At 43.2% G+C, this 26,902-nt stretch overlaps 1 protein-coding gene across 1 annotated transcript in view; it reads left to right on the forward strand.

Moving 5' to 3' along the window:
* Positions 1–26,902, forward strand: part of AGPAT1 (1-acylglycerol-3-phosphate O-acyltransferase 1) — a 45,453-nt gene that overhangs the window by 17,611 nt on the left and 940 nt on the right. Inside the window, 6 exon segments of the mRNA XM_032211170.1 lie at positions 12,917–13,106; positions 16,343–16,476; positions 18,481–18,656; positions 23,142–23,238; positions 24,889–24,960; positions 26,856–26,902. Of these exon segments, the coding sequence (XP_032067061.1) occupies positions 12,922–13,106; positions 16,343–16,476; positions 18,481–18,656; positions 23,142–23,238; positions 24,889–24,960; positions 26,856–26,902 (711 nt within the window). The 5' untranslated portion in view covers positions 12,917–12,921.

Here is a 26,902-nt window from a genome sequence, read left to right on the forward strand (position 1 = left end):
AATAAGCCCTCCCTGAAAATATTGCAACATAGCATGAGGTGACCATTCTCGCTACCCCTGCACCTCAAAAATAATAAGACCTCCCAGAAAATAAGGCCAAGTGGTTATTTCAGGGGTCAAAAGAAAATCGGACCCTGTCTTGTTTTCGGGGAAACATGGTGCTACTGTCTCAGCTTCCTCACGGTTATTTGATCAAAATTTGAGTGCTTGGCAACCGGAGTATATTTACGACCATTCCAGCATCCTTGGATGATGTGATTCCCCTTTTGCGACCTTCCCAGATGGCTTCCGGTGAGCAAAATCAATGGGGGAAGACGGATTGGCTTAATGACCGCAGGATTCACTTTACAGCTGCAGTGATTTGCTTCGCAACCTGGCGGAAAAAAAAAGATCATAAAATCAGGTGTGACTTGAACTTGCTTAGCCATGGATAAATTCCACTAAACGAACTGTTGTAAGTCGAGGACTACCTGTGTCACCAACCAATTGTCTTCTCAGGAAGGCTCACGCAGAAAAGGTAGAGATGCCGATGTAGCCGTTAATATCTTAATCTCTATTAAGTTATCTAGTTTTCTACCAATGCTCTCCATTGTTTTGGTGAAGGAAACCCTGCTTTGGACTGTCCAGCAGTGGCCCATTTCCTGTTGATTTCGAAAGAAATGTTTACACTTGAGGAAATAGTTGGAATGTTCTTGAAATGTGACTAGAGAGGGGTTTCATTTGGTCCCCTTGAGGATTGAGTCAAAATTGTACTGACTTTTTTAAAAAAAATCCCAGAGTTCTTATTTTCAGGCTGCTCACTTTGTGCTTGGATTTTTTTTAAAAAATGGTTTGTTAGTTTGCTAAGACAGAGGCCCCAAACCACCATCCCACGTCCATGGACTGGCACTGGGCTGCAGAATGCCAGAAACCAAACTGCACAAACAAAGTCTCATCCGTGGGATGCAGGCAATCAATGAAACCAGGCCTCTCTTTATGGAACTGGTCCCTGGTGCCCAAAAGGTTGGGGACCACTGTGCTAAGGTGAAGCTTGGTGAAAACTCACACTAGAATAGAATAGAATTCTTTATTGGCCAAGTGTGATTGGACACACAAGGAATTTGTCTTTGGTGCATAGGCTCTCAGTATACATAAAAGAAAAGATACGTTCGTCAAGAATCATTAGGTACAACATTTAATAATAATCATAGGGTACAAATAAGCAATCAAATCATACTAGGAAACAATATAAATCATAAGGACGCATGCAACAAAGTTACAGTCCTTTTGGATTATATACAAGTTTAATAAGAAAAAAGAATTAAGTTAGATACAGTTAAGTTTTGATTATTAGGGAGGAAATGTTATGATACAGGATATAGTCAAATAAAGGAGGGATAATGATGACAACCTATATATATGTATGAGTATAATATAAGGAAAGTGGATGTAAATTGCCAACAGTGATTTGGAAAGGAGGATTAGAAAAGTTTGTTATTAAATATTATGGATGTTTAGCTAGAATAGGACATAAGGATTCAGTGTTATTGGAGGATTTTAGAAATATTAAATGAAATGCCAGTATGTGGTTATGTATTAAATCTTGGCATATTTTATGATGAAGGACGTTTAAATAATTATAGTCAAATAAAAATGGAGGTATAAGGGTAACATGTATAAATATTTGAGTTAAAATACTTGAGTTAATATGAATTATGCTTGATGACTGTGGAAGAGATGCACGAAAACCTTTTGTAACCAACTGATACGATTTCTACAGTATGTAAAGAAGGAAGATTTTATGTGTTGTGTTTGTTTTGAAAATAAAAATAAATTCTATTTTTTAAAAAAGTTACAGTCGTGAGTGGGAGGGGATGGGTGATAGGAAGGATGAGAAGACTAATAGTAATACCAATGCAGCCTTAGTGAATAGTTTGATAGTGGTGAGGGAATTATTTGTTTAGCAGAGTGATGGCGTTCAGGAAAAAACTGTCCTTGTGTCCAGTTGTCTTGGTGTGCAGTGCTCTATAGAGTCGTTTTGAGGGTAGGAGTTGAAACAATTTGTGTCCGGGATGGGAGGGAGTCTGTAAATATTTTCACGGCCCTCTTTATGACTCATGCAGTCTACAGGACCTGAATGGAAGGCAGATTGGCCGTAATTGTTTTTTCTGCAGTTCTGATTATCCTCTGAAGTCTGTGTCTCTCTTGTTGGGTTGCCAACAAGACCAGTCAGTTATAGAGGTGCAGATGGCAGACTCAATAATTCCTCTGTAGAACTGTATCAGCAGCTCCCTGGGCAGTTTGAGCTTCCTGAGTTGGCGCAGAAAGAACATTCTTTGTTGTGCTTTTTTGATGAAGCTTTTGAAGTTAGGTGTCCATTTTAGTTCTTTAGGTCTCACATATAAGAGAACATAACCTTAGACCTTCTTCAACTGGACAAACACATCACCAATGTGCGGGAGAGCACCAGAGAAAGGGGATTGGCAATCCACCACCTGCTTCAATTGTGTCACTGGGCGCACGTTGTTGTCTTGGAAAACAATTACTTATAATCCTGGTTGTGCCAGTGTGACATCCCTCAGCTCATTGGCAGACAATCTGAAGTCTGAATTCTTCTCCCGGTCATCAGCTCGTGACTCAGTCTCTCTCATCTCAGTGTGACATGTCTTTTGTTGCTACAGTACGGAGAAGCAACAATGGACGTGAGCCAATTTAATCTCAGACGCTCCGTGTGGGTGCCAAGAAGACACACAGATGAGATTCATGCATTCCTGAACCATTTCCCCCTCCCCCTTTCATCTGGTTTGGGTTCATTCATCCCTCAAATACGATGGACCGATCGGAATTTCTGAATATGCCCAACATTCTTGGTGAAACAATGTGCTTTACAACTTACCATGTTTTCCCAAAAATAAGACAGGGTCCTATTTTCTTTTGACCCCCGAAATAAGCGCTTGGCCTTATTTTCGGTGAGGTCTTATCATTTTTGAGGTGCAGGTGGCGGTGAGTGTGGTCACCTCATGGCTGCTGCTGTGTCGCAATATTTTCAGGGAGGGCTTATATTAGCGCATGCGCTCAAGAGCCTGATTGGGCTTATTATCCAGGGAGGTCTTATTTTTGGGGAAACAGGATAGCATAAATTGATTTTATAGGATTGCTTGCCAGGGTTAGAGCCTTGTTCCTTTGCACAATTCTTCTAAAGTTGCCAATTGCTACCTTGGTTGTTAGGAATAGATTTAGGTAGGTAGGTAGGTAGGTAGATAGATAGGTAGGTAGTTATAAAATGTATATGCCACCCACCTCTCTGTGAAGTAACTCTTGGGCAGCTTACAAAATCATAAAAGCAAGAATCCTGAAGCTGGAGAATTTTGGGAGTTGAAGTCTGCACCTCTTCAAGCTGCCAAGGTTGAGATAACACCGCTTTAAAGAATGCTAGATTCTCATTTTTCAACATTAAAAGAATTTAAAATAATAATAATAATAAAACTATTGGAAATAAGGAGCCCGGTGGATAACAAGATAACTGTTTGCTGGCTGGTTGTTTTCTGGGGCTGCTGCTCTAAAGATTCAAGGTTTTTCATCTTGAATGAAACTAGCCAGCTATGGCATACTCTATAAATCACAGTTAAATATATCATAACTTTGATAAGGTTCATAAATCACATAATCTCCCAGTACAATCAAGGAATGCCTTAAAGGAGTTTAGACAATTTTTATAGGTTTCTTGAGATGTGTAACAACAACCTGAAAAGGGGAAATAGAAGGTAAAACAATACTATTACACAAGCTGGTAAAAAAAAGCCAATACAGTTCTAGGCTGCATAAACAGAGATAGAATCATGTGAAGTGTTCATACCACTTCATAATGCCTTGGTAAGGTCACACTTGGAATAATGCATCCAGTTTTGGTTGCTACGAAATAAAAAAAATGTTGAGACTCTGGAAAGAGTGCAGAAAAAAGAAACGATGATTAGGGGACTGGAGGCTAAAACATACAAAGAACGGTTGCTGGAACTGGGTATGTCTAGTTTAATGAAGAGAAGGACTAGGGGAGACATGATAGCAGTGTTCCAATATCTCAGGGGTTGCCACAGAGAAGAGGGAGTCAAACTATTCTCCAGGGGACCTGAGGGCAGGACAAGAAGCAGTGGGTGGAAACTAATCAAGGAGAGAAGCAACTTAGAACTGAGGAGAAATTTCCTGACAGAACAATTAATCAGTGGAACAGCTTGCCTCCAGAAGTTGTGAATGCGCCAACACTGGAAGTCTTTAAGAAGATGTTGGATAGCCATTTGTCTGAAATGGTATAGGGTTTCTTGCCTGAGCAGGGGGTTGGGCTAGAAGACCTCCAAGTCCATTCAAACTGTGTTCTGTTCTAATTATTTCTTTCCCAATATTTATGACCTTGTCAAGATGAAGAGTGATTGATAGTGGATGTGGATTTTCCTTTTAAAAAGGGGGGGGGGGAGTCATCAGGAGAAATGTGACATTTCTTGAGCCTGGTGGACCAGGGGTGTATACCAAAAGCTTATCTGACTCAGTCCAATCAACGAGAGGATAAGGTTAACCCATGCTGGATACTCCTCCCCTCACTATGGAGAATAGAACCTGCCTCTTATGGTCATAAATTGTGATGGTTATAAAATGGGTCATCCATATGACCAACCTGATTTTATGAACTTTTTTCATGGCAGTCGATGAAGCAATTGCCAAAAACTAAAAGAAAAAACTGGTTTCCAGCAAAATATGTAAAGAATGATCAAGTGACCACAGGATGCTGCCAGTTGCTGAATGGTCGAACTGTGGTCACATAATCATGGGCGGGCAGCCATTGGGATTCAGAACCCAGTTGTTAGCACCTCCGAGGATGTCTGTTGTAACTTTGAATCATCACAAGTCAAGTATTACATGTAAATGTTATGTCTAAATTTCTGGAACATTTCTCTCTCTCTCTCAGTGACATGGGGCAGGCCAATTGCACTACTGGAAACCCTCAACCACAAACCATGAGCCACAGGGAGTCCTCGACTTACAACAGTCCATTTAGCGACTGTTCGACAGCCCCGAAAAAGTGACTTAGGACCAGGGGTGGGTTTCTGCCAGTTCTAATCTCTTCTATAGAAGAGGTTCCACAAATCTACAGTGCCCTTTAGAACTGGTTCCAGCTCCCTCCCCCCGCCCGTCCGCACATCATCAAGATGAAGAGCGAGAGGAGGAATTCTGGGAGTTGAAATCCGCAAGTCTTAAAGCTTTCAAGTTTGAACACTCCTGGGTTTTTTTTTTTCTAAAGGGTTAGGGGTGCAAGGGTCTTGTAACTTGACAGCTTTAAGACTTGCGTGTTGCAAATGCCAGAGTTTCTGAGCCAACATTTTGGTTGCTAAACAAGAGCTTTGTTAAGTGAGATTCACCACATTTTACAAGTTGGCCATGCTCACCCAGTCACATGGCTGGCAAGCCACTCCCACAAAGCAGGACACACCTACAGAAGAGGTTCTAAAAAAGTTTGAAACCCATCACTGCTTAGGACCGTTTTTCACACTTAACGACCGCTGCAGGGCGGCCTCCCGGTCATGTGACCAAAATTCAGATGCTCGGCAAGTGACTTCTATTTATGACAGTTTGCAATGCCCTAGGTTTACGTGATCACCTTTTGCGATCCTCAACAGGGATACCAGACTCACTTAACAACCGTGTTAATCACTTAACAACCGTGTTAATCACTTAACAAGTCCAGTGATTCACTGAACTGCCGTGGCAAGAAAAGTCGTAAAATGGAGCAAAATTCATTTAACAACTGTCTTGTGTAGCTCAGTCAAGACAGGCTTAAGATACAGAAGAATCTTGACAAACTTGAACATTGGGCACTATCTAATCAAATGAAATTCAATGGTGAAAAGATTCTAATGGTGAAAAGGTTCTACATTTAGGCAAGAAAAACGAAATGCACAGGTACAGTATAGGTGGTACCTTACTCAACAGTAGTAACTGTGAAAGGGATCTTGGAGTCCTAGTGGACAACCATTTAAATATGAGCCATCCGTGTACAGCAGCTGCCAAAAAAGCCAACATAATTCTAGGCTGCATAAACAGAGGAATAGAATCAAGATCACGTGAAGTGTTAATACCACTTTATAAGGCCTTGGTAAGGCCACACTTGGAATACTGCATTCAGTTTTGGTCACCACGATGTAGAAAAGATGCAGAGACTCTAGAAAGAGTGCAGAGAGGAGCAACAAAGATGATTAGGGGACTGGAGGCTAAAACACATGAAGAACGGTTGCAGGAACTGGGTAGGTCTAGTTTAATTAAAAGAAGGACTAGGGGAGACATGATAGCAGTCTTCCAATATCTCAGCGGCTGCCAGAAAGAAGAGGGAGTCAAACTATTTTCCAAGGCACCTGAGGGTAGAACAAGAAGCAATGGGTGGAAACTAACCAAGGAGAGAAGCAACTTAGAACTGAGGAGAAATTTCTTGACAGTTAGAACAATTAATCAGTGGAATAATTTGCCTCCAGATGTTGTGAATGCCACTGGAAGTCTTTAAGATGTTGGATAGCCATTTGTCTGAACTGTATAGTTTCCTGCTTAGGCAGCGGGTTGGAGTAGAAGACCTCCAAGGTCCCTTCCAACTCTGCTATTGTATTATTGTATTGTATTGTATATTGTAGTCACAGGGGACTACCTGTATTAAGTTCTTGGCTAAGAGCTCAGGGACTGTTAGGCCCAACCCAAGTCTGGCATAAAACAATCCAACCGAAGGTCACTCCTTTATTTGCACATACCGCACAGGCGGAATCTTGCCAACTAAAGTTATACTACTGTAACCCTAAGCGATAAACCCAGAGAGATTCTAGGGAGTGGTTCTTTTTCTGAGCCAACTCTGGGCTTTTCTCCATCTTTGGGATGTGCTCCCTCTCCTTGGGAAACCGCCATCACACTACCTCCTCCTTCATACTCACTTCACAGGGTGTCCTGAATCCGCCTCCGGACATGAGTTCAGAGGAGGACGGTGAGTTTGAGTTGGCAAAGGAAAAGTGTAGAGCCGAATATTGGTCAGGATCAAGGCTTGAAGGATGCTAGCCAGGCAGAGCAGCCTCAGCTAAATCGATCAGATGAGCAATAGACTGAGGCCGAGGTAGCTGAGCCACAGCTGCGGCAAGTTGGCCAGAAGGCTCCAAACTAGTACCTGGAGCAGCTGCTGCCCCTTAACAGTGAGGAGGAGATGGAGTCCGCATCTCCTCCCGATCCAAGGACATGTAGAGCAGAGAGGAGACAGGCACAACGCCAGAGTATTCGCAAGGAGGCAGTTTCACCTCTTGTGAAGGCCTGTACCGGTGTTGCCTACTTAACTCCGCCGTGAGGACTTGGGTGTTGCAGTGGCAACATGCCCCGTTCCGTGCCTTGTATGATTGTGTTGTGTATCCTGGCCTGTTTGACATCGGGTGTGTCCATTGGACTCGACTATCCAGTGACTCTCTTGCAGTATTTAGCTTGCAATTCGGACCCGTGCAATGGGGGAACTTGTATAAACACCTATAGAACTCTTCCGTGTGTGTATGGGGAGTGGGGCAGCACACATGGGCCCTGCATGTATGGAAATGCTATGGTTTGCATGTAGAAAGCTTGCTTTCCATCCGGGCATTTTTTTAAAATAAATGTTTATTTTTATTACACAGACAACACATACAGACAACAATTTTTTTTAAAAAGCATCATCACATACAGCATGTCGTTTGGTTACAGGTGTTTTAACATCCATATTCTCAAATAACATTTACCATCACAGATTTTTCATCTAGTATAACTAAATACCTCACTTTCATTGTGTAGTATATGTTCAATTACGATTAGTATTATTTTTTCCCCAATAAATCATAGTTCCCTTACATTCTTGATTATCTATTTGATAACAGTATATCTTTATATAATCCCCATGTGAAAGAAAAAATTTTTTTTTTCCAACCATTTATTTTTATATATCATTATTTTCCATTATACATAATTCCACCAATCAACTATCAGGTATGCTTATGTTCATTGTTATCCTTGTACCTCATACCTTCAAACAGAAATCTTATTCCTTCATTTTTCAACAAAATATTCTAAATAATCACTCGTGACCCGACAAAAGGGCGAACGTCAAAACCATGCCCGACTAAACCGCGTCGCTGACGTCATCAACGCGGCGACAACAGCCAGTGCAGAGAAAGAAGGGCGCTTTAAATAGCGCGGAGAAAGAAAGCCGATTTAACTTAAGGTAAGGGTTAGGGTTAGGGTTAGGTTTAGGTTAAGGTTTAGGGTTAGGGTTAGGGTTAGGGTTAGGGGTTAAGGAGCCGAGGTGGCGCAGGTTAAGGAGCCGAGGTGGCGCAGTGGTTAGGGTGCAGTACTGCAGGCCACTTCAGCTGACTGCTATCTGCAGTTCAGCGGTTCTAATCTCACCGGCTCAGGGTTGACTCAGCCTTCCATCCTTCCGAGGTGGGTGAAATGAGGACCCAGACTGTGGGGGGCGATATGCTGACTCTGTAAACCGCTTAGAGAGGGCTGAAAGCCCTATGAAGCGGTATATAAGTCTAACTGCTATTAAGTTTAGGTTTAGGGTTTACAGCATGCTTCTGTCTCCACGCTGTTGTCGCCCTGTTGATGACGTCAGTGACGCGGTTTAGTCGGGCGCGGTTTTGTCGTTCGCCCTTTTGTCGGTGAACCATAATCACTACATATATATACTAATTTTTAATTATTCCCTTATTAAAATTATTTATCAACAACAAGATATCATTGTAATATATGTTCTTAAGGTTGTACATTATATCACCAATCCTCTATCATCCATCTGGGCATTTTTATCTCTTGGGTTCCCCTTCTATTATATTTCATTTGCATTTCACCATTCTTAACCCTCTTATTCTACTCCTCTGTCTGCTATATTGGCTGATTACATCTAGTAAATTTAAATGCTGGGGTTCTTGTAGAGGGCGTTCTTGGCTTACGGCCACAATTGAGCCCCAAAATTTCTGGTGTTATGTGAAGAACATTGGTTAAATTGAGTTTTGCCCCATTTTGTGACCTTTCTGGCCACAGTTATTAAGTGAATCACCACAGTTGTTAGTCCTGAAGTTGTTAAGTGTACTTGGCTTCGCCGTTGACTTTGCTCGTCAGAAAGTCACAAAAGGGGATCGCGTGACTGCTGCAACTGTCATAAATATGAACCAGTTGCCAAACATCTGAATTGTGAAAGATGATGATGTCACATTTTTCTGACTTTGAATGGTGACTAAACAAACTGTTGTAAGTCGAGGACTACCTGTAATCCCACCCTGTTCATCTCAATGAATTTATCTAAAACAGTGTTTCTCAATCTTGGCGACTTTAAGTCCTGTGGACTTCAACTCCCAGAATCCCCCAGCCAGCTTTAAGTCCACAGGACTTAAAGTCGCCAAGGTTGTGAAACACTGATCTAAAAGAATTCTGTAAAGAAAAAAATAAATATTTCAGGAATATTCCCGTTCAGACAGCTGCCAGTGGGCCCGAGAGAAAAACCCTGTTTACTTGTCATTCTGGGCAGAGACAAGGCAGTGGGTCTTATTACAGAGGTCCTGTGTGCTGCAGAAGGTTCTAGAACAGAAATTGTGCTTATGAGCTGCATGGGTCAGCAGTAGGCCTCTTGGCATGGATTTAGATTCACGCATTGAAAAAGTCAATAATGGCAGAGAATCATCAGATCAAAGGCAAAGGTTTGATGTTTACCAAATGTTTTCAACTGTCTGAGGGATTGTACTGTTATAGTGCTTTCTTGTTTTAAAAAAAAAATGCCTTTGAGCAAGATTTTTAGATTAATTCCTGGAAAGGTTTCAGCCATAGAATGGATAAGTGACCGGTTTCCCTGCTGTCTAACCTTAAAAATGGAGTCTAACCTTGCATATATTTAAGTTATTGGAGAATACATGTTGGCTGAACGTCAAAGTGCGAACTATGAAGGTAGTTCCCTAGAGAATTGGGTTTCTCAACTTTGGCAACTTTAGGATGTCTGGATTTCAACTTCCAGAATTCCTCAGCCAGCATGCTAAGGGAACTGAATTCTAGGAACCTACAACTCAAAGTTGCCAAAGTTGAACAAAACTGCCCTGGGGTAAGGAGTTGTAAACCAGATGCTTCAAGGCTCCTGAAAGCATTCAGTGAATCTCTATGGAGATTCTCAGCCATCCACGTCATGGGTGTCCCAAAGGTGCTTTCTTTCGAAAGGTAATTGGGCTTTCTTGTTTCGCTTGAAGACAGTTTTGCTTTTCATTCAAGAAGCTAATCTCCAAAATACCTAAGGGCAGGACAAGAAGCAATGGGTGAAAACTAATCAAGGAGAGAAGGAACTTAGATGGGAGGAGAGGTGATACAAATAGTAAATAATTTTTAGTTAACTACAATAATAACAAGGAAATGTTAATGGTAATGTGTGTGTGTGTATGTATGTATGTATGTATGTATGTGTATATATATGTATGTGTATATTAAGATTTAATTTATTTGTATGCTGCCCTTCTCCGGGAGGGACTCAGGGCGGCGAACAACTCAAAAGGGGAAAGGGATACAAACACAATACACGTAATTAAAATACACAAGAGTCATACAGCCATACAGGTCGAGAGGGGAGGGGAACTCATCAACCCCAGGCCTGCCGGCACAGCCAGGTTTTGACGGCTTTCCGGAAGGCCTGGAGAAGGGTGAGGGTCCGAATCTCCGCGGGGAGTTCATTCCAAAGGGCCGGAGCTGCAACAGAGAAGGCCCTCCCCCGGGTGGTAGCCAGATGGCATTGGCTGGTAGACGGAACCTGGAGGAGGCCGACCCTGTGCGATCTAACAGGTCTGTGGGAGGTAATTGGCAGCAGGCGGTCTCTCAAGTACCCAGGTCCAATACCATGAAGGGCTTTATAAGTTACGACTAGCACTTTGAAGCGTATCCGGAGACCGATCGGTAACCATTGCAGCTCGCGGAGGATAGGTGTAACGTGGGTGTACCGAGGTGCACCCACAATCGCTCGCGTGGCTGCATTCTGGACGAGTTGTAGTCTCCGAATACTCTTCAAAGGCTGCCCCATGTAGAGCGCATTGCAGTAGTCCAGTCTTGAGGTCACGAGGGCATGAGTGACTGTCGCGAGTGCCTCCCGGTTCAGGTAGGGGCGCAACTGGTGCACCAGGCGAACCTGGGCAAATGCCCCCCTGGTCACAGCCAACAGGTGATGTTCTAAGGTCAGCTGTGGGTCCAGGAGGACTCCCAAGTTGCGCGTCCTGTCTATGTGTGTGTGTGTATGTGTGTGTGTGTTTGTGTGTGTGTGTGTGTGTATATATGTGTGTGTGTGTGTGTGTATGTATGTATGTATGTATGTGTGTATATATATGGGAGGAAGCATACTGCTTCCTTTCTCTGTCTATCGGCTCATCACAAGAAACCATCCAGACAGAAAGCCATTATTTTTAATGTTGCCTTTTTGTTGCATTTGTGCTGAATTATTTATTTATTTATCAGCACGAATGCAACACATATTTGTGTGTGTTTGTGTGTTGTACTAGTAAAAGCAAATTGGATATAAGTTCTAAATTGTGAGTTGGGGGGAAGGGGGGGAATGCTTAGATATCTCATTAACTGACTTTGTTTCAGAATATGTTATAAAGGTGTAATGTTATTGGAGGTTTATTGAAATTGCGAACGAATGCCAGTAGATGGTGGTGTCTTTAAATACAAATGATTTTAGATAAAAGCACGTTTAAATAATTGTAATTAAATGAGAATTGTGGTACATGGATAGTAAAATACATATTTTTTTTAATTTAAAATGTACAATTCAATTTGAATGAAGTATATGTAATGATTGTGGAAGAAACGCATGAAATGTATTTGTAACCAATCGACACGTTTTCTACAAGATGTAACGAAAGATTATTCTTTTTTTGTGTTTTTTTTAATTAAAATAATATTTTTTTTAAAAAATATCAGAGAAGCAACCTAGAACCAAGGAGAAATTTCCTGACAGTTAATCAGTGGAACAGAAGTTGCCTCCAGAAGTTGTGAATGCTCTAACACTGGAAGTCTTTAAGAAGATGTTGGATAGCCATTTGTCTGAAGTGGTATAGGGTTTCCTGCCTAGGCAGGGGGTTGGACTAGAAGACCTCCAAGGTCCCTTCCAACTCTGCTATTGTATTATTCCTGACAAAACAATTAATCAGTGGAACTGCTTGCTTTCAGAAGTTGTGGGTGCTCCATCACCAGAGGCTTTTAAAAAGAGACTGGACAGCCACTTGTCTGGAATGGTATATACTAGGGTCTGCTGCTTGAGCAGGGGGGATGGACTAGAAGACCTCTAAGATCCCTCCCAACTCCGTTATTCTATTCTAAACTTCTTCAGTTCTGACGAAATGGTGGAGAAGGGAAAGATTTATATTCCTTGCAGTCAATCTGGCAGGTAATTCTCTTTCTGAGAGTCGTTGAGGCCCTTTGGAGATTTACCTGTGCCCTCAGGGTCACCTGCATCCGTAGTCTGCCATTTCCCTGGAAATCCGTTCATACCCCTGCACCATTCGACCAGGCGAATGCAAGGAATATAAAACCTTCCATTCTCCACCATTCAGTCAGAACTGAAGAAGCTTCTTGGGTAAGAAGTGAAATGCCTTCAAACAAAACAAGAAAGTCCAGTTGCCTTTTGAAAGAATCAGTGAATCCCTTGGTGGTCTTCCAGAAGCTATCGCAAGTATAGCTTTTCCAGTCAGGTGACCTCCATGTGTATTAAGAGCTACAGCTATCAGTTGTCTCCAGCCAAAGTGGCTTCCCGGCACCTCTGAACAGCACAAGATTAGGGGGAGAATCAACAAAATTGTTTGCAAGGCTCTATTTACTCCTGGTTTCTAGGAAAGCATCAGAAGTAAACTCAGCTTCTTCCTGTTCCTTTCTTCAGAGAAAATGGAGATCTCGCCGGGCCAGTGGCTCCTTATCCTCTTCCTGGTGGCCATCCCGCTTCTGTACGAATGGAGTGCTACCTTCAAATATTTCTGTAAGATGGCGTTCTACAACAGCTACATCCTCTTCTTGGCTATCATTGCCATCCCGATCTGTGCCGTCCGTGGGCGCGACGTGGAGAATATGAGGTGAGTCTGTTTTAGGTGTGGGCTATTGGGTCCATCCCTCTTGGGCCAGGAGAAAGCCTTCATCGGAAGTAGGCCTATATCTGATAACAGCTGGCCTTTCTGTGTATCCACCTTTTTGCTGCATTGGGTTACAGCATCCATCTTCAGCTAACGTAGCTGGTGTAAAACGGGAAACGCAGTTTAACTCCCCTCATCCTATGTGGGAAAACCGGGGGTTGTCCATCACTTTGAACATGTGCGGACTTGCTGGGGAATACTGGGAGTTGAAGTCCACACATCTTAAAAGTGGTCCTGGTTGAGGAACCTTTGCTGTACGCTTGCTGTTGACAGGGCAGGACCAAAAAAATAAATAAACCGGGCTTTGCTGGTTTATAACCCATCTTGTCTACTGCTGTCATGGATTGCAAATGGCTGGTTTGGATGGGATCCTGACCCATACAGGATGCTCCATGAGAGTGGAATCCAAAGGGGAAGGAAGAGACTGTATCTGGCCTTGCAGCCTCTTTATAGCTGGGGATCTGTTTTAAGAGGAGACGTCCAATGTCTCCTGGTAATGGAAAAAGGAGGAAAAGAACAGGCTTGAAAGGGAAAGAGAGATTCTGCTTTGCCCTGTTTCAGAAAGACTACTGTATTTTTCGGAATATAACATGCACTTTTCCCCCCTCCTAAAAGAGGCTGAAAATTTGGGTGTGGCTTATACTCCAAATGTAGCCCCACCCACCCGCCGGCCCGTACCCTTCAGCCTCTGCGCGTCCTCTTCCTGGCTGCAGAGATTGCCACTGAGAATCACTTGTGTTTTTGGCCTCCGCGCGTTGCGTTTTCAGCCTCCAAATCAGAGATGGATTGCTACCGGTTCGCACTGGTTCGGATGAACCCGTAGTGAAAATTGCGACAGGGTCGCCAAACTGGTAGGGATAGCCGGCTGGCGACGCCCCGAACCGGTTCCACGGTCGCCCATGTTTTTTGCTCCTTTTTTAATGTTCTGCGCATGCGCAGAACAAGTTTTTGGCACCTGTGCATGTAAAATGGCGTGCGCAGTGAACTGGCAGTAACGATGGGAGCAACCCACCGCTGCTCCAAATGCTCGATGCGTGGCGCCCAAAATGGCTATCTAGAAGAAGCTGCTGCCTTCTTTTACCCCTTCCCTTCTTTTCCTGTTTTAGTCATGGAGCTCCCTCGGAGGATCAGCTGTGCTTTTAGAGCTGTTTTTCAGCTCAGGCACGAGCTAAGCGATCTTCCGTGCTTTTCTAACTGCTGCTCCCTCCAACAATCAGCTGTGCTTTAGAAGCACAATCCCCACCATCCCCAATCTCAAAACCAGGCTAAGGACTAGCCAGATGTAAACCTGGTAGGCAGAATTCCCCTCCCTCTCTTTTATTTTCCTCCCAAAAAACTAAGGTGAGTCTTATACTCTGGTGCGTCTTACACTCCGAAAAATATAGTATTTTATGCGTTGGAGCGTCTGGTTTAGATTTTTTACATTCCTGGCTTCTGATTTCTTGAATAAATAACTGTTGGGATGAGTTCATGCCACTGCCAGCTGCAAAGCTTATTTTACATGTTATACTTGTAAATAGTATCATGGTAAGCCACAAACCAACCAACCAACCACATTATATCTTATTATTTTCTTTAAAACATTTCTGCCCCATTGCGATCAAAATGACTCTTGGTGACCTAACTAGAATAAAAGTAGAACTATGTTGAATATCCATTGTCGTGTGTGTGTGTGTGTGTGTGTGTGTGTATGGAGATTCTCAGTCATCCAGGTCATGGTTGTCCCAAAGATGCTTTTTCAGGAGGCAACTGAACTTTCTTGTATTTTCTTCGAAGACGTTTCGCTTCTCATCCAAGAAGCTTCTTCAGCTCTTGACTGGATGGTGGGGAATGGAATTATTAAACTCCTTGCAGGCAGCTGGTCATTTGCATCCTTTCAGCGAGTTGTTGAGACTATCTGGAGGCTTATCTGTGTACAAATGGGTGTGGCGCCTTTTTGGAACTGGTGAAAGAACTGTGTTATAGACTGGAAATAGATAATGCCGTATCCCCTCTCCCCCATCCTCTGTTGAGAGAGGGCTGTTCAGTTTTGGCATATGTCCTCTCTCAACAGAGGGGGGGGGGGCGCTTTTTCAAAAGGCAATTGGACTTTCTTGGCTTTTTCCATGAAAAGAAAGAAGCTTGAACTGAACTTGAACTGTAAAAGCTTCTTGGATGAGAAGTGAAACGTCTTCAAGGAAAAGCAAAAACAAAAGTCCAGTTGCCTTTTGAAACAGCACCTTTGAAACAGCACAAAAAAAAAAAAAAAAAAAAAAAAAACCATCCCATGACAAAATTGCCGTATTTTTCAGATTATAAGACACACCATGATTTTGAAGAGGTAAATTTAAAAAAATTTTTTTGCATGTTTTAGGCCTCCCAAACCCTCTGCATGCATCCTTTTTTGCCCCCCAAAAAGGGAGGGGCATGCAGAAGCTTTGGGAGGCTTGTAGAGTGCTCCTGGAGGCTGGATGGGGGCAAAAACAGCCTGGTTTTTTTCTCTTTTTTGCCCTCCCCAACCCCCAGGAGCACTTTGCAAGCCTCCCAAATCCTCTGCACATCCATTTTTGCAAAGGGGGCGGGGTTTCGTGAGGCCAAAAATGCTGTATTCAGCGTATAGGACACACCCAGATTTTCACCCTCTTTTTTGAGAGAAGAAGGTGCGTCTTATATTCTGAAAAATACGGTAAGCAATAAAAAATGGGGGGAAAGACGATCACATCTAAATTCAGGCAACAGCCCTTTGAAACAATTGTGTCTTCCGGTCAAATCTTTTCCCAGGCCAGCTTTTCCTGGCCTAATAATCTTGGTGAAGCTCGGTGTGGGAACATCTGGGAGCAACTATTACGTCTTTGGGGGATGCATGATTTCCCCCCTCCTTTTGGAAAAACATTGAGGCTTGCTTTCCGCAAGGTGTTCCAGCTCAGGGGTCTCCGAACTTGGCAGCTTTACGGCTTGTGGACTTCAACCCCCAGAATTCCCCTTCCAGCTTCCACAAACTTAAAGCTAAAGTTTGGAGATCCCTCTTCTAACACGCATATGGTGAAGTTGCTGTTCTCCAAATGTTGGTGGTGAAAGGCAGCCTCCGAGCCTTTGGAGGGACCACCATGTTCCCAAAAGTTGATGTATCCGCAGGCATTCACACTTAAATGTTGTCCAGTTCCAATTTGATATGCTTTCTCTCTTCCTTGCCCTTCCAGGGTATTACGATTCATGTTGCTCCACATAAAATACCTCTATGGGATCAAGATTGAAGTGCGGGGGACGGAGAACTTCAACATCAAGGAGCCCTACGTGGTGGTGTCCAACCACCAGAGCTCCCTTGACTTGCTTGGTAGGACTGGAGGAAGGTGGGGAGGATGGGAAGGAGCTAAGAATTTGATCTGGGCTCTATTAGTTCATTTGTTGTTGTTAGTGGGTTTTTTTTAATAGATGTTGCCATGTAGTTTGCAAGTGGAAGTTGCCCAGAGTTGTTGCATTAAAAGATGGGCAGCAAATAAATTGGATGGATGGATATGAGAAAGAGGGGGATGGGGGGAGAGAGGATACATGGTAGATGATAGAGAGAACTAAAGAATAAGAGATAAATAGTAGGTAGGTAGATAGGTAGAATTACTGTAGATAGATAGATAATTATGATAGATAGATAGACAGACAGACAGACAGATGGATAGAATGAATTACTGTAGATAGATAGTTACGATAGATGATAGATAGATAGATAGATAAATAGATAGATAGATATAGACAGACAGACAGATAGAATGAATTACTGTAGATAGATAATTATGATAGATAGATAGATAGATAGATAGATAGATAGATAGATAGATAGATAGATAGAGTGAGTTACTGTAGATAGATAGTTACCATAGGTGGGTGGGTGGGTGGGTGGGTGGATGGATGGAGAGAGAGAGAGAGAGAGAGAGAGAGAGAGAGAGAGATGATAGATAGATAGATAGATAGATAGATAGATAGATAGATAGATAGATATAGACAGACAGATAGAATGAATTACTGTAGATAGATAATTATGATAGATAGATAGATAGATAGATAGATAGATAGATAGATAGATAGATAGCAATAGCAGTAATAGCAATAGCAGTAGACTTATATACCGCTTCATAGGGCTTTCAGCCCTCTCTAAGCGGTTTACAGAGAGTCAGCATATTGCCCCCAACAATCTGGGTCCTCATTTTACCCACCTTGGAAGGATGGAAGGCTGAGTCAACCCTGAGCCGGTGAGATTTGAACCGCTGAACTGCTGATCTAGCAGTAGCCTGCAGTGCTGCATTTAACCACTGCGCCACCTCGGCTCTAGATAGATAGATAGATAGAGTGAGTTACTGTAGATAGATAGTTACCATAGGTGGGTGGGTGGTGGGTGGATGGATGGAGAGAGAGAGAGAGAGAGAGAGAGAGATGATAGATAGATAGATGATAGATAGATAGATAGATAGATAGATAGATAGATAGATAGATAGATAGATAGATAGATAGATGATAGATAGAGTTACTGTAGATGGATAGTTACTGTAGATGGATGGATGGATGGACAGACTGATAGATAGATAGTCTGGCATTTTTCCTACTGTCTCTTTTGCTCATCACTCCTCTAATAAACCTTAGTTAATGAAAAATTTATTTCCTACCACTTCTTCAGTTGAAAACTGAATTGAAATTAATCTAGGTAATAAAAAAAAAGATATGCAGGTAGTCCTCGACTTACGATCACAATTGAGCCCACAATTCATTCTGTTAAATGAGACATTTGTTAAGTCACTTTTGCCCCATCTTACGACTTTTCTCATTCACATTTGTTAAGTGAATCACTGAAGTTGATAAATTAGTTTACCCAGTTGTTAATTGAATCCGGCTTCCCCGTCCACTTTGCTTGCCAGAACGTCGCACAAGGCGATCGATCATATGATCCCGGGACATGTCATAAAGATGAACCAGTTGCCAAGCATCCAAATTTTGGTCACATGATCGTAGGGATGCTAAAAATAAGTAGGGAAAAAGAGTCATAAATCACATCTTTATCAGGGCCGTTGTAACTTTGAATGGTTGAGAAATAATTTGTTGTAAGTCGAGGACTACATATATTCTGTCTCCCTTAGTGGTTCCTTCACTTGAAGCCATGGCCGTCTGGTTCAAGGCAAATATTTTTTTATCTACGACAGGGATGAGCAACTATGGCCTCTCTATGAACGTGTGCTGGCTGGGGAATTCTGGGAGTTGAAGTCCACAGCTCGTAAAGGGGCCATGTTTGCCTACCCCGGTCTATGACTTCAAGCGCAGCATAGCTAATCCTTATGTTTTTTTGTCTCTACAGGTTTAATGGAGGTGTTGCCATCTCGGTGTGTGCCAATTGCCAAGAAGGAGCTGATGTATATGGGCACGGTGGGGTTGGCCTGCTGGCTGGGGGGCATCATTTTTATCAACCGCAAGAAAACCAACGATGCCATCAGCGTTATGTCTGAGGCTGCCCAAACTATGCTGAGCCAAGATGTGAGGGTTGTTGTTGTTGTTATTTGAAAGTGGGTTGCGGAACTGTGATGAAATTTGGAGCAGCGAGACGGGTGGGACGGAATTGCGTCTGCGCTAGGGTGATGCTCTATGCAGATCAGTGGTGGGTTTCAAAAATTTTTAGAACCTCTTCTGTAGGTGTGGCCTGCTTTGTGGGAGTGGCTTGCCAGCCATGTGACCGGATGGGAGTGGTTTGGCAGTCATGTGACTGGATGGGCGTGACCAACTTGTAAAATGTGGTGAAACTCACTTAACAACGCTCTTGCTTAGCAACCAAAATGTTGGCTCAGAAACATTTTGAAACACCCAAGTCGTAAAGCTGTCAAATTACAAGACCCTTGCACCCCTAACCCTTTAGAAAAAAAAAACCCCAGGAGTGTTCAAACTTGACAGCTTTAAGACTTGTGGACTTCAACTCCCAGAAATCCTCCTCTGGCTCTTCATCTTGATGATTTGCGAACGGGCGGGGGGAGGGAGCTGGAACCTGTTCTAAATGGCACTGTAGATTTGTGGAACGTCTTCTATAGAAGAGGTTAGAACTGGCAGGAACCCACCCCTGGTGCAGATGACAGTGAACATGGGGAATCGGGATTGCGAGATTGAGGAATGGGGAATTAGGGATTGGAAAAAGCAGCAAAGAAGAGCAGCTAAAATGATTAAAGGCCTGGAGACTAAAACATATGAAGAACGGTTGCAGGAACTGGATAGGGCCATTCCAGAAGAAATACTAGAGGGACATGATAGCGGTATTCCAGTATTTGAGAGGCTGCCGCCAAAAAGAGGGGGTCAACATTTGCAGAACAAGAAACAATGGATGGAAACTAATCAAGGAAGGAAGCAACCTGGAATTAAGTGAGGACAATTTAACCAGTGGAACAGCTTTGCCTTCAGATGTTGTAGGTGCTTCATCACTGGAAGTTTTTAAGAAGAGACTGGACAGTCACTTGTCTGAAATGGTATAGGGCAGGGGTATCAAACTCAAGGCCCGAGGGCCGGATCACGAGGCTCTTAGATATGGCCCGCAGGGCTGCTCTGGAAACAGTGAACAATCAGCCTGTGGTGCCTCTGCCAGCAAAAATGGCACTCAAGGGAGGCGCACATGCCCCTCCCGGCCTCTGTTTTCACTGGCAGAGGGCTGGAGGAGGCCGTTGTAACCAAAAACAGATCCCGGGAGGACAATTGATTCTCCCCCCCCAGCCCCACCCAGGCCACCACAGGCAGCATTCCATGGTCACATGACACAATGTGGACACTTGACAGCTGGTTCATGTTTATGACGGTTACAGCGTCCCAGAGTAGTGTGATCACCTTTTTTGTGACCTTCTGATCAGCAAAGTCAATACGGCAGCCAGGTTCACTTTCCAAGTGCTACCACCTTAATAACTGTAGTGATTCACTTACCAACTGTGGCAACAATCAAGACCGTAGTTGCTAAATTGTTGTAAGTCGAGGACTACATACATTCTGTCTCTTAGTGGTTCCTTCACTTGAAGCCATGGCCGTCTGGTTCAAGGCAAATATTTTTTATCTATGACAGGGATGAGCAACTATGGCCATGGGACACTGGAACTGTCATAAATAGGCGTCAGTGGCCAAGCCTCTGAATTTTGGTCCCATGATCAAGGAGGTGCTGCAAATAGTCGTAAGTGTGAAAACCGGTCAAAAGTCACTTTTTTCAGTGCTGTTGTAACACTGAAGAGTTATTAAACAAGTGGTTTAGATTTACTTGATCACGTGAAGTGTTAATACCACTTTATAATGCCTTGGTAAGGCCACACTTAGAATACTGTATTCAGTTTTGGTCGCCACGATGTAGAAAAGATGCAGAGACTCTGAAAAGAGTGCAGAGAAGAGCAACAAAGATGATTAGGGGACTGGAGGCTAAAACATATGAAGAACGGTTGCAGGAACTGGGTATGTCTAGTTTAATAGAAAGAAGAACTAGGGGAGACATGATAGCAGTGTTCCAATATCTCAGGGGTTGCCACAAAGAAGAGGGAGTCAAACTATTCTCCAAGGCACCTGAGGGTAGAACAAGAAGCAATGGGTGGAAACTAATCAAGGAGAGAAGCAACTTAGAACTGAGGAGAAATTTCCTAACAGAACAATTAATCAGTGGAACAGCTTGCCTCCAGAAGTTGTGAATGTGCCAACACTGGAAGTCTTTAAGAAGATGTTGGATAGCCATTTGTCTGGAACGGTATAGGGTTTCCTGCCTAGGCAGAGGGTTGGACTAGAAGACCTCCAAGGTCCCTTCCAACTCTGCTATTGTATTGTATTGTGCTTTGCAGCTGCGCTGCTAAGTTAACAAGTGCAGTGATCCAGCTAAATGTGGCAAGAGAGGTCGTAAAATGGGGCCCAAGAGTTATTTGACAACTGTCTCACTTAGCAATGTCAATGTTGGGCTCAATTGTGGTTGTAAGTCGAGGACTACCTGTAGGTGTAATGGTCTGTGAGAATAACCTTGGGAGAAAAGAAAAAAAAAGCTGTGGCCTAGTTCATCAGCCCCCAGCCTTTTGAGCACCAGGGACCGGCACCATGCAAACGTTTTTCCGTGGACCGGAGAGGGCATGGTTTCGTGTGCTGCCTGCATCCCATGGATGGGTCTTTGCTTGTTTGCGCAGACCAGTTGTTAGTATTCTTCAGACTGGTGCCGGTCACAGACCGGGGTTTGGGGACCCCTGGCCTAGTCGATGATCTGATAAATGAAACCTGAACAATGATGGAGAAAGTATCTCAGGAGTCCTCCCTACCATGTTTTCCCAAAAATAAGACAGGGTCTTATTTTCTTTTGACCCCCGAAATAAGCACTTGGCCTTATTTTCGGGGAGGTCTTATTATTTTTGAGGTGCAGGAGGCTTGCAAGCTTGGTCACCTCATGGCTGCTGCTGTGTTGCAGTATTTTCAGGGGGGGGCTTATTTTAGCACATTCTGACAGGGTTCCAAATAGCATCCATAGTTACCGTATTTTTCAGAGTATAAGACCCACCTTTTTTCCTCAAAAAAGGCTGAAAATCTGGGTGCGTCTTATACATAGAAATACAGCATTTTTTGCCTCCCGATGCCCCACCCCCTTCATCAAAATGGCCGTGCCTAGCTTATGGAGAGCTCCTGGGGGCTGGGGAGGGCAGAAAATGAGAAAAAAATGGGCCGTTTTTTGCCACCCCAGTCCCAGCAGCACTCTATAAGCCTCCATAAGGCTATGCATGCATTTTTTGACAAAAAAACGTTTTTTGCAAAAAACTGGCCAATTTTTTGCTCCCCAGCCCAAGCACTCTGCAAGCCCCCCCCCCACCCCCCCCCCCCCCCCCCCCCCCCCGCAAGTCTATTCCATGCCTTTTATTTGAAAAAAAAAAAACCAACGGGCCCGTTTTTGCAGAAAACAGGCCCGTTTGGGGAAGTTTGCAAAGTGCAAAACCTTTTTTTTTTCCCCTTTCAGAAAGCTCTTTAGTTAGAGTGATTGATGAGAATTACATTGATCAAGTGCTGTGCCAGCAGAAATAAGTCTTAGGTGCTGCAGGTTGTCAGCGATTTCCTTTTCCAGCATATGGATAAATACACCTGGAAACATCTACCTACCTACCTACCTCCTCTCTCTCTCCCCCTCCCTATCTATTATATTTCTCTCTCCCCCCCTCTACCTATCTACCTAACCTCTTTCTCTCTGTCCCTACCTACCTACCTACTGTTCTCTCTCTCTCTCTTCTCTCTCTCTCTCTCTCTCTCTCTCTCTCTCTCTCTCCTCTCTCTCCTCTCTCTCTCTCTCTCTCTCCCTCTCCCTACCTACTCTCTCTCCTTGCCTACCTACCGTATTTCTCTCTCTCTCCCTCTATCTACCTACCTACTTTTTAAAAAATTTGCCTCTTCCAAACCTTGGTGCGTCTTATACTCCAAAAAATACGGTAAATCAGAGTCCAAGACCAAGTATTGCTCAAAGGTCCAATTTATTAAGAGAACCATGTTGGCACAATCTGGTAAAACCCGAATCTGAAAGCTTCCCGGTTTTCTCCCCTAATTGAAAGTTCAAGCTCTTGCCCACCCACCCACAAGCCCATCACATGGTCCTACCTTTCACTGCCATGCTGGCAGTTCCGCCATTCAATTCCAGTCAGGTGCAGAGGTGCCAAGACAAAGGATGACCTTAGCTTTCTAGAAGGAATGTTGTTATATCATCTATGTAAGCCCGATAAGGCTTACTATCCGGGGAGGTCTTATTTTCAGGGAAATGGGGTAGTTTTCGCAAAAGTAAAAGGGAGGAAGGGGAAAGAGTTTGCAAGATGTGTTACTGTAACTTTACAATAAAGGTAGTGTTAGAAGTCATGGCTGGCGTTTCTTGTCTGGGCTGCCTCGAGGGGCTGATGGGACCCACTCACAAAACACCCATTTCTCAATGGATTCTTTGCTCAATTTTTTGTGCCTCTTCACGAAAGGGACTTAATTCTTCCTTTCCTTGGGCTCCCTTTGCAGGGTCGAGTCTGGGTGTTTCCCGAGGGTACCAGGAATCACAATGGCTCCATGCTGCCCTTCAAACGGGGCGCCTTCCATTTGGCGGTGCAAAACCCAGGTAAGGGGCGCCCTGTTGACTCACTTCTTCCACCGAGGGACAGCTGGCAGCTCTTTGCCAAAAATACCCAAGTAGAAATATTGAGGAGTTTGGGGTTCAGGGTTATTTGAGCCTTGATATGAACCAGACTATCCCACAGAACTTTGGATTGTTGCATATTATGTCAACATAACAATTGTATTTGATGGATTACATTGTATTTGGTTAACTGGGTTAAACCTGTTCTCTGGCCTGACAATTGCATTGGTTATCTGGTTAGTCAGACTTGGCAAGCTCAGAGCAAGAACTGAGGATATAGGTAGCCACAATTCTGTGTGTGTCTTGTGTGTGTGTCTGTGTGTGTGTTTTCAATGAGTTGGAAATCTGTCCTCATTCATTCCCCAAGTTGCTTTTTCATAAGACAACTGGACTTTCTGGTTTTTTCTTTTTGAAGACATTTCACTTCTCATCCAAGAAGCTTCTTCAGCTCTGATCTCTGAGCTGAAGAAGCTTCTTGGATGAGAAGCAAAATGACTTCAAAGAAAAAACCAGAAAGTTTAGTTGCCATTTGAAACAGCATCTTTGGGACAACCATGGCCTGGATGACTGAGAATCTCCATAGACATCTGTCCTCATTCAGGGCGGTCCTATAGAGAAGGATGTTCCTGTCATTAGAAGCCAACTAGGAAATGGTCTTTGAAATTCTTAGCGTGGGGAGAATTTTAATCGTCATTCTTCTTTAAAAAAAAAGTCAGTTTTACCCTGAGTGCAAACTGAAGTCCTTCAGAATCCATCAGAATCTGGAATTCCCAGATGAACTGAAAAGAGAATAGATGTTTCATAAAAGACAGTGGCAGACAGTGGCAGATGACACCATAGAGTAAAATAGCATTACTGTGACTGAGGAAAGGAGGGTTTTCGCACCCTACATTCTTCCCGTTTTTATCAGAGCTAAAATAAACTGGACAGAGCAGATTCGCGAAGTGTTTGACACCCCTAAGCTGTACTGACAGTGGAGAATATTTGTAGCTCATATTTGTGGATGTGAGAGATGTGAGAACATCTGTGGATTCCTTGGTGCTCTCTGAGCTTGGTGATTTGCTCAGCGACCATTTCATTACTTAGCTACATATCAAGGACTCCAAAGCAGATTTGCTTGATCTGATACTCTCGTTTAAAAAACAAACTGCGCATCATATAAAAGAGAGTTTTGCCCCTAATTTAGATTTGGAATGGAGGAAAAAAAACCCTATCTGCATTGTCTTCCTTTAAAAAAAAAAAATACAGGAACGTAAGCTCCTAGAAATTACATTGTGTGTGTTTGTGTGTGTGGTTTTTTTTTTAATAGTTGCATCACAACCCTGAGTTCTATTGAAATGAGTTGCGTTATAAAAGTGTTTCCAATTGACCAATAAAATAAGCGCCTTCAACCCTGTGCAAAATAGGCCAGCAAAGACAAGATCTTAGAAATGTTTGAACGTTGTGCATTAAAAATACAAAGTGATTTGGAGGTGGTTTTCCCACCATTAATGGTGGCCAGTGGTTGCTAGGTACAAAATGGTGGCCAGTGGTTGCTAGGCACAGCTTTCTCTATTTCAGGGGCCAAATGGCCAGCATGTTGAGCAATTTCCAGCTGCCGCCCTTTATTTACTTTCTTTCTCTTCTTACAAGGTTCCTCTCATCCTGTTGTAATCTCATCGTATCGAGATTTCTACAGTAAGAAGGATAGGCGCTTCACCACAGGTGACTCCATGTCTGATTTCTTGTTCATTTGTGAGGAGCAGAAAGACACACGCACATACACGGACAGCAAGGCTTTTTTTCCCTGGTACTTTCCATCAAGGCCCACCCCAAGGTTTTGCCCACAAGCATAATGAGGTCTCTTTTTACAGTTTTATTAGTTATACTATAAAATACAACAGCAAATAGTAGAAAAAAAGGGAAAGGAAAAGTGAGGGAAAGAAAAGAGGGAAAAGGAAAAAAAAAAGGCCTTGACTTCTGACTCCCTTTGGTGCAGTAGAATAAGACAGTAACATCAAACCTCAACTTTTTTACTTTTATATAATAGTATAAACTGGCCATTCCTTATAATACAACCTATCTAATCGGTAAAACCCAAAATCACAGTTTCATTCCACCCGCCCCACCTCGAGCACAAAGTCCAGGAGTGATTTCCAAGTAGGAATAAAAGTATTTGTATCTTTTTCTTTCGCTCAAGGCAGTCAATTTAGCCATCTCTGCTAACGACATCAACTTTTGCAGTTATGTGTTCATTGTGGGGCTCGAAATGTCCTTCCATTTTTTGCACAAGGACAGTCTTGCGCTGTTTGATGTAACATCAAAGTTTCCAAAAAGGTTTTTCCAAGTCTTTCCCATTAAACCTGAAGAAAAGTTTCTGGTTTTATCTTTACATTCACTTTAAGAAATTTCTGCATTAGATTATGAATCCCACTCCAACATTTCTTTGCTTCATCCACATGTCCACCATAACTGGTGAAAGGTCCCTTCTTTACATTGGCGTTTCCCATTTCTATTCCACAAGCATCATGGGGACTATGCAGAGAGTCCTCGAGTTATGACCGCAATGGACCCCAAAATTTTGTAAGAAAGAGAAGCCAACACTGTGAAGGTTTTTTTTTTTTAATGAGTATTTATTTGGGTTGTATGTGACCTTTCTAATCTAGCTGCTTCTCAAGGATTCCGGGAAAAGTTTAAACACAATCCAAATGCGACAAATAAAAACAAAACTTAATGTGGAAACATCAGTTAACAATCCACTCTGTCAAAAGAATGTGCAGTCTCAAAGAGATAGGTGGCCCTCGATTTACAACCACAACCGAGCCCCAAATTTCTGTTGCTACCGTTGTTAAGTGAATGTTGCCCATTTTACAACCTTTCTGACACAACTGTTAGATAAACCATTGCAGTAACACGGTGTTAGGTGTGAAGAGAAATGACATACTGAATCAGAATTTTGATGGGCGAACAGAAATCAACAAGTGACACTTGTGAGGTGGGCAGCTATCCAAATTTAATAATAAATGAGGTAATACAGGCAGAACTCAATTTAGGACCACAATTGAGCCCAAAGTTTGGTGCTGCCGTAGGAGTTTTGCCTCATTTACATCGTTTCTTGCCACAGTTAAGTGAATCGCTGCAGTGAGTTAGCAACACAGTCGTTAAGTTGAATCTGGCTTCCCCATTCACTTTGCTCGTCGAAGGTCGTAAAAGGTGATCACATGATCCAGGACACTGCACCCGTCAAAAATACGAGTCGGATCATGTCCAAATTTTGGTCATGTGACCATGAGGGTGCGTGGTGGTCATAAGCGCTTTTTTCAGTGCTGTTGTAACCTCGCACGGTGATAAATGGATGTTGTAAGTCAAGGGCTACACGACAAATGGAGCGCTATGGTCCCTTTATCACTTGTGAGCTTTGAACCCCCAGCATGCTGGCTCAGGATTTCTGGGAATTGAAGTCCACAAGTCATAAGAGCCAACGTTCCCCATCCCTGGACTGCAATGTACCTCTTGACAGATTTGCTGGGGGGGGGGGGGGAATCCTTTGCTTGCACTCTGGTGGGGCCTTTTGTTGGTCTTGCCTTTTTCAAAAGCCGCGTCTTTCTCTCCGAATGCAGGGCGCTGCATTGTCCAGATCTTGTCCTCCGTGCCCACGAAGGGGCTG

This window comes from Thamnophis elegans, chromosome 2 (assembly GCF_009769535.1).
Source record: "Thamnophis elegans isolate rThaEle1 chromosome 2, rThaEle1.pri, whole genome shotgun sequence".
Classification (NCBI taxonomy): Eukaryota; Metazoa; Chordata; class Lepidosauria; order Squamata; family Colubridae; genus Thamnophis; species Thamnophis elegans.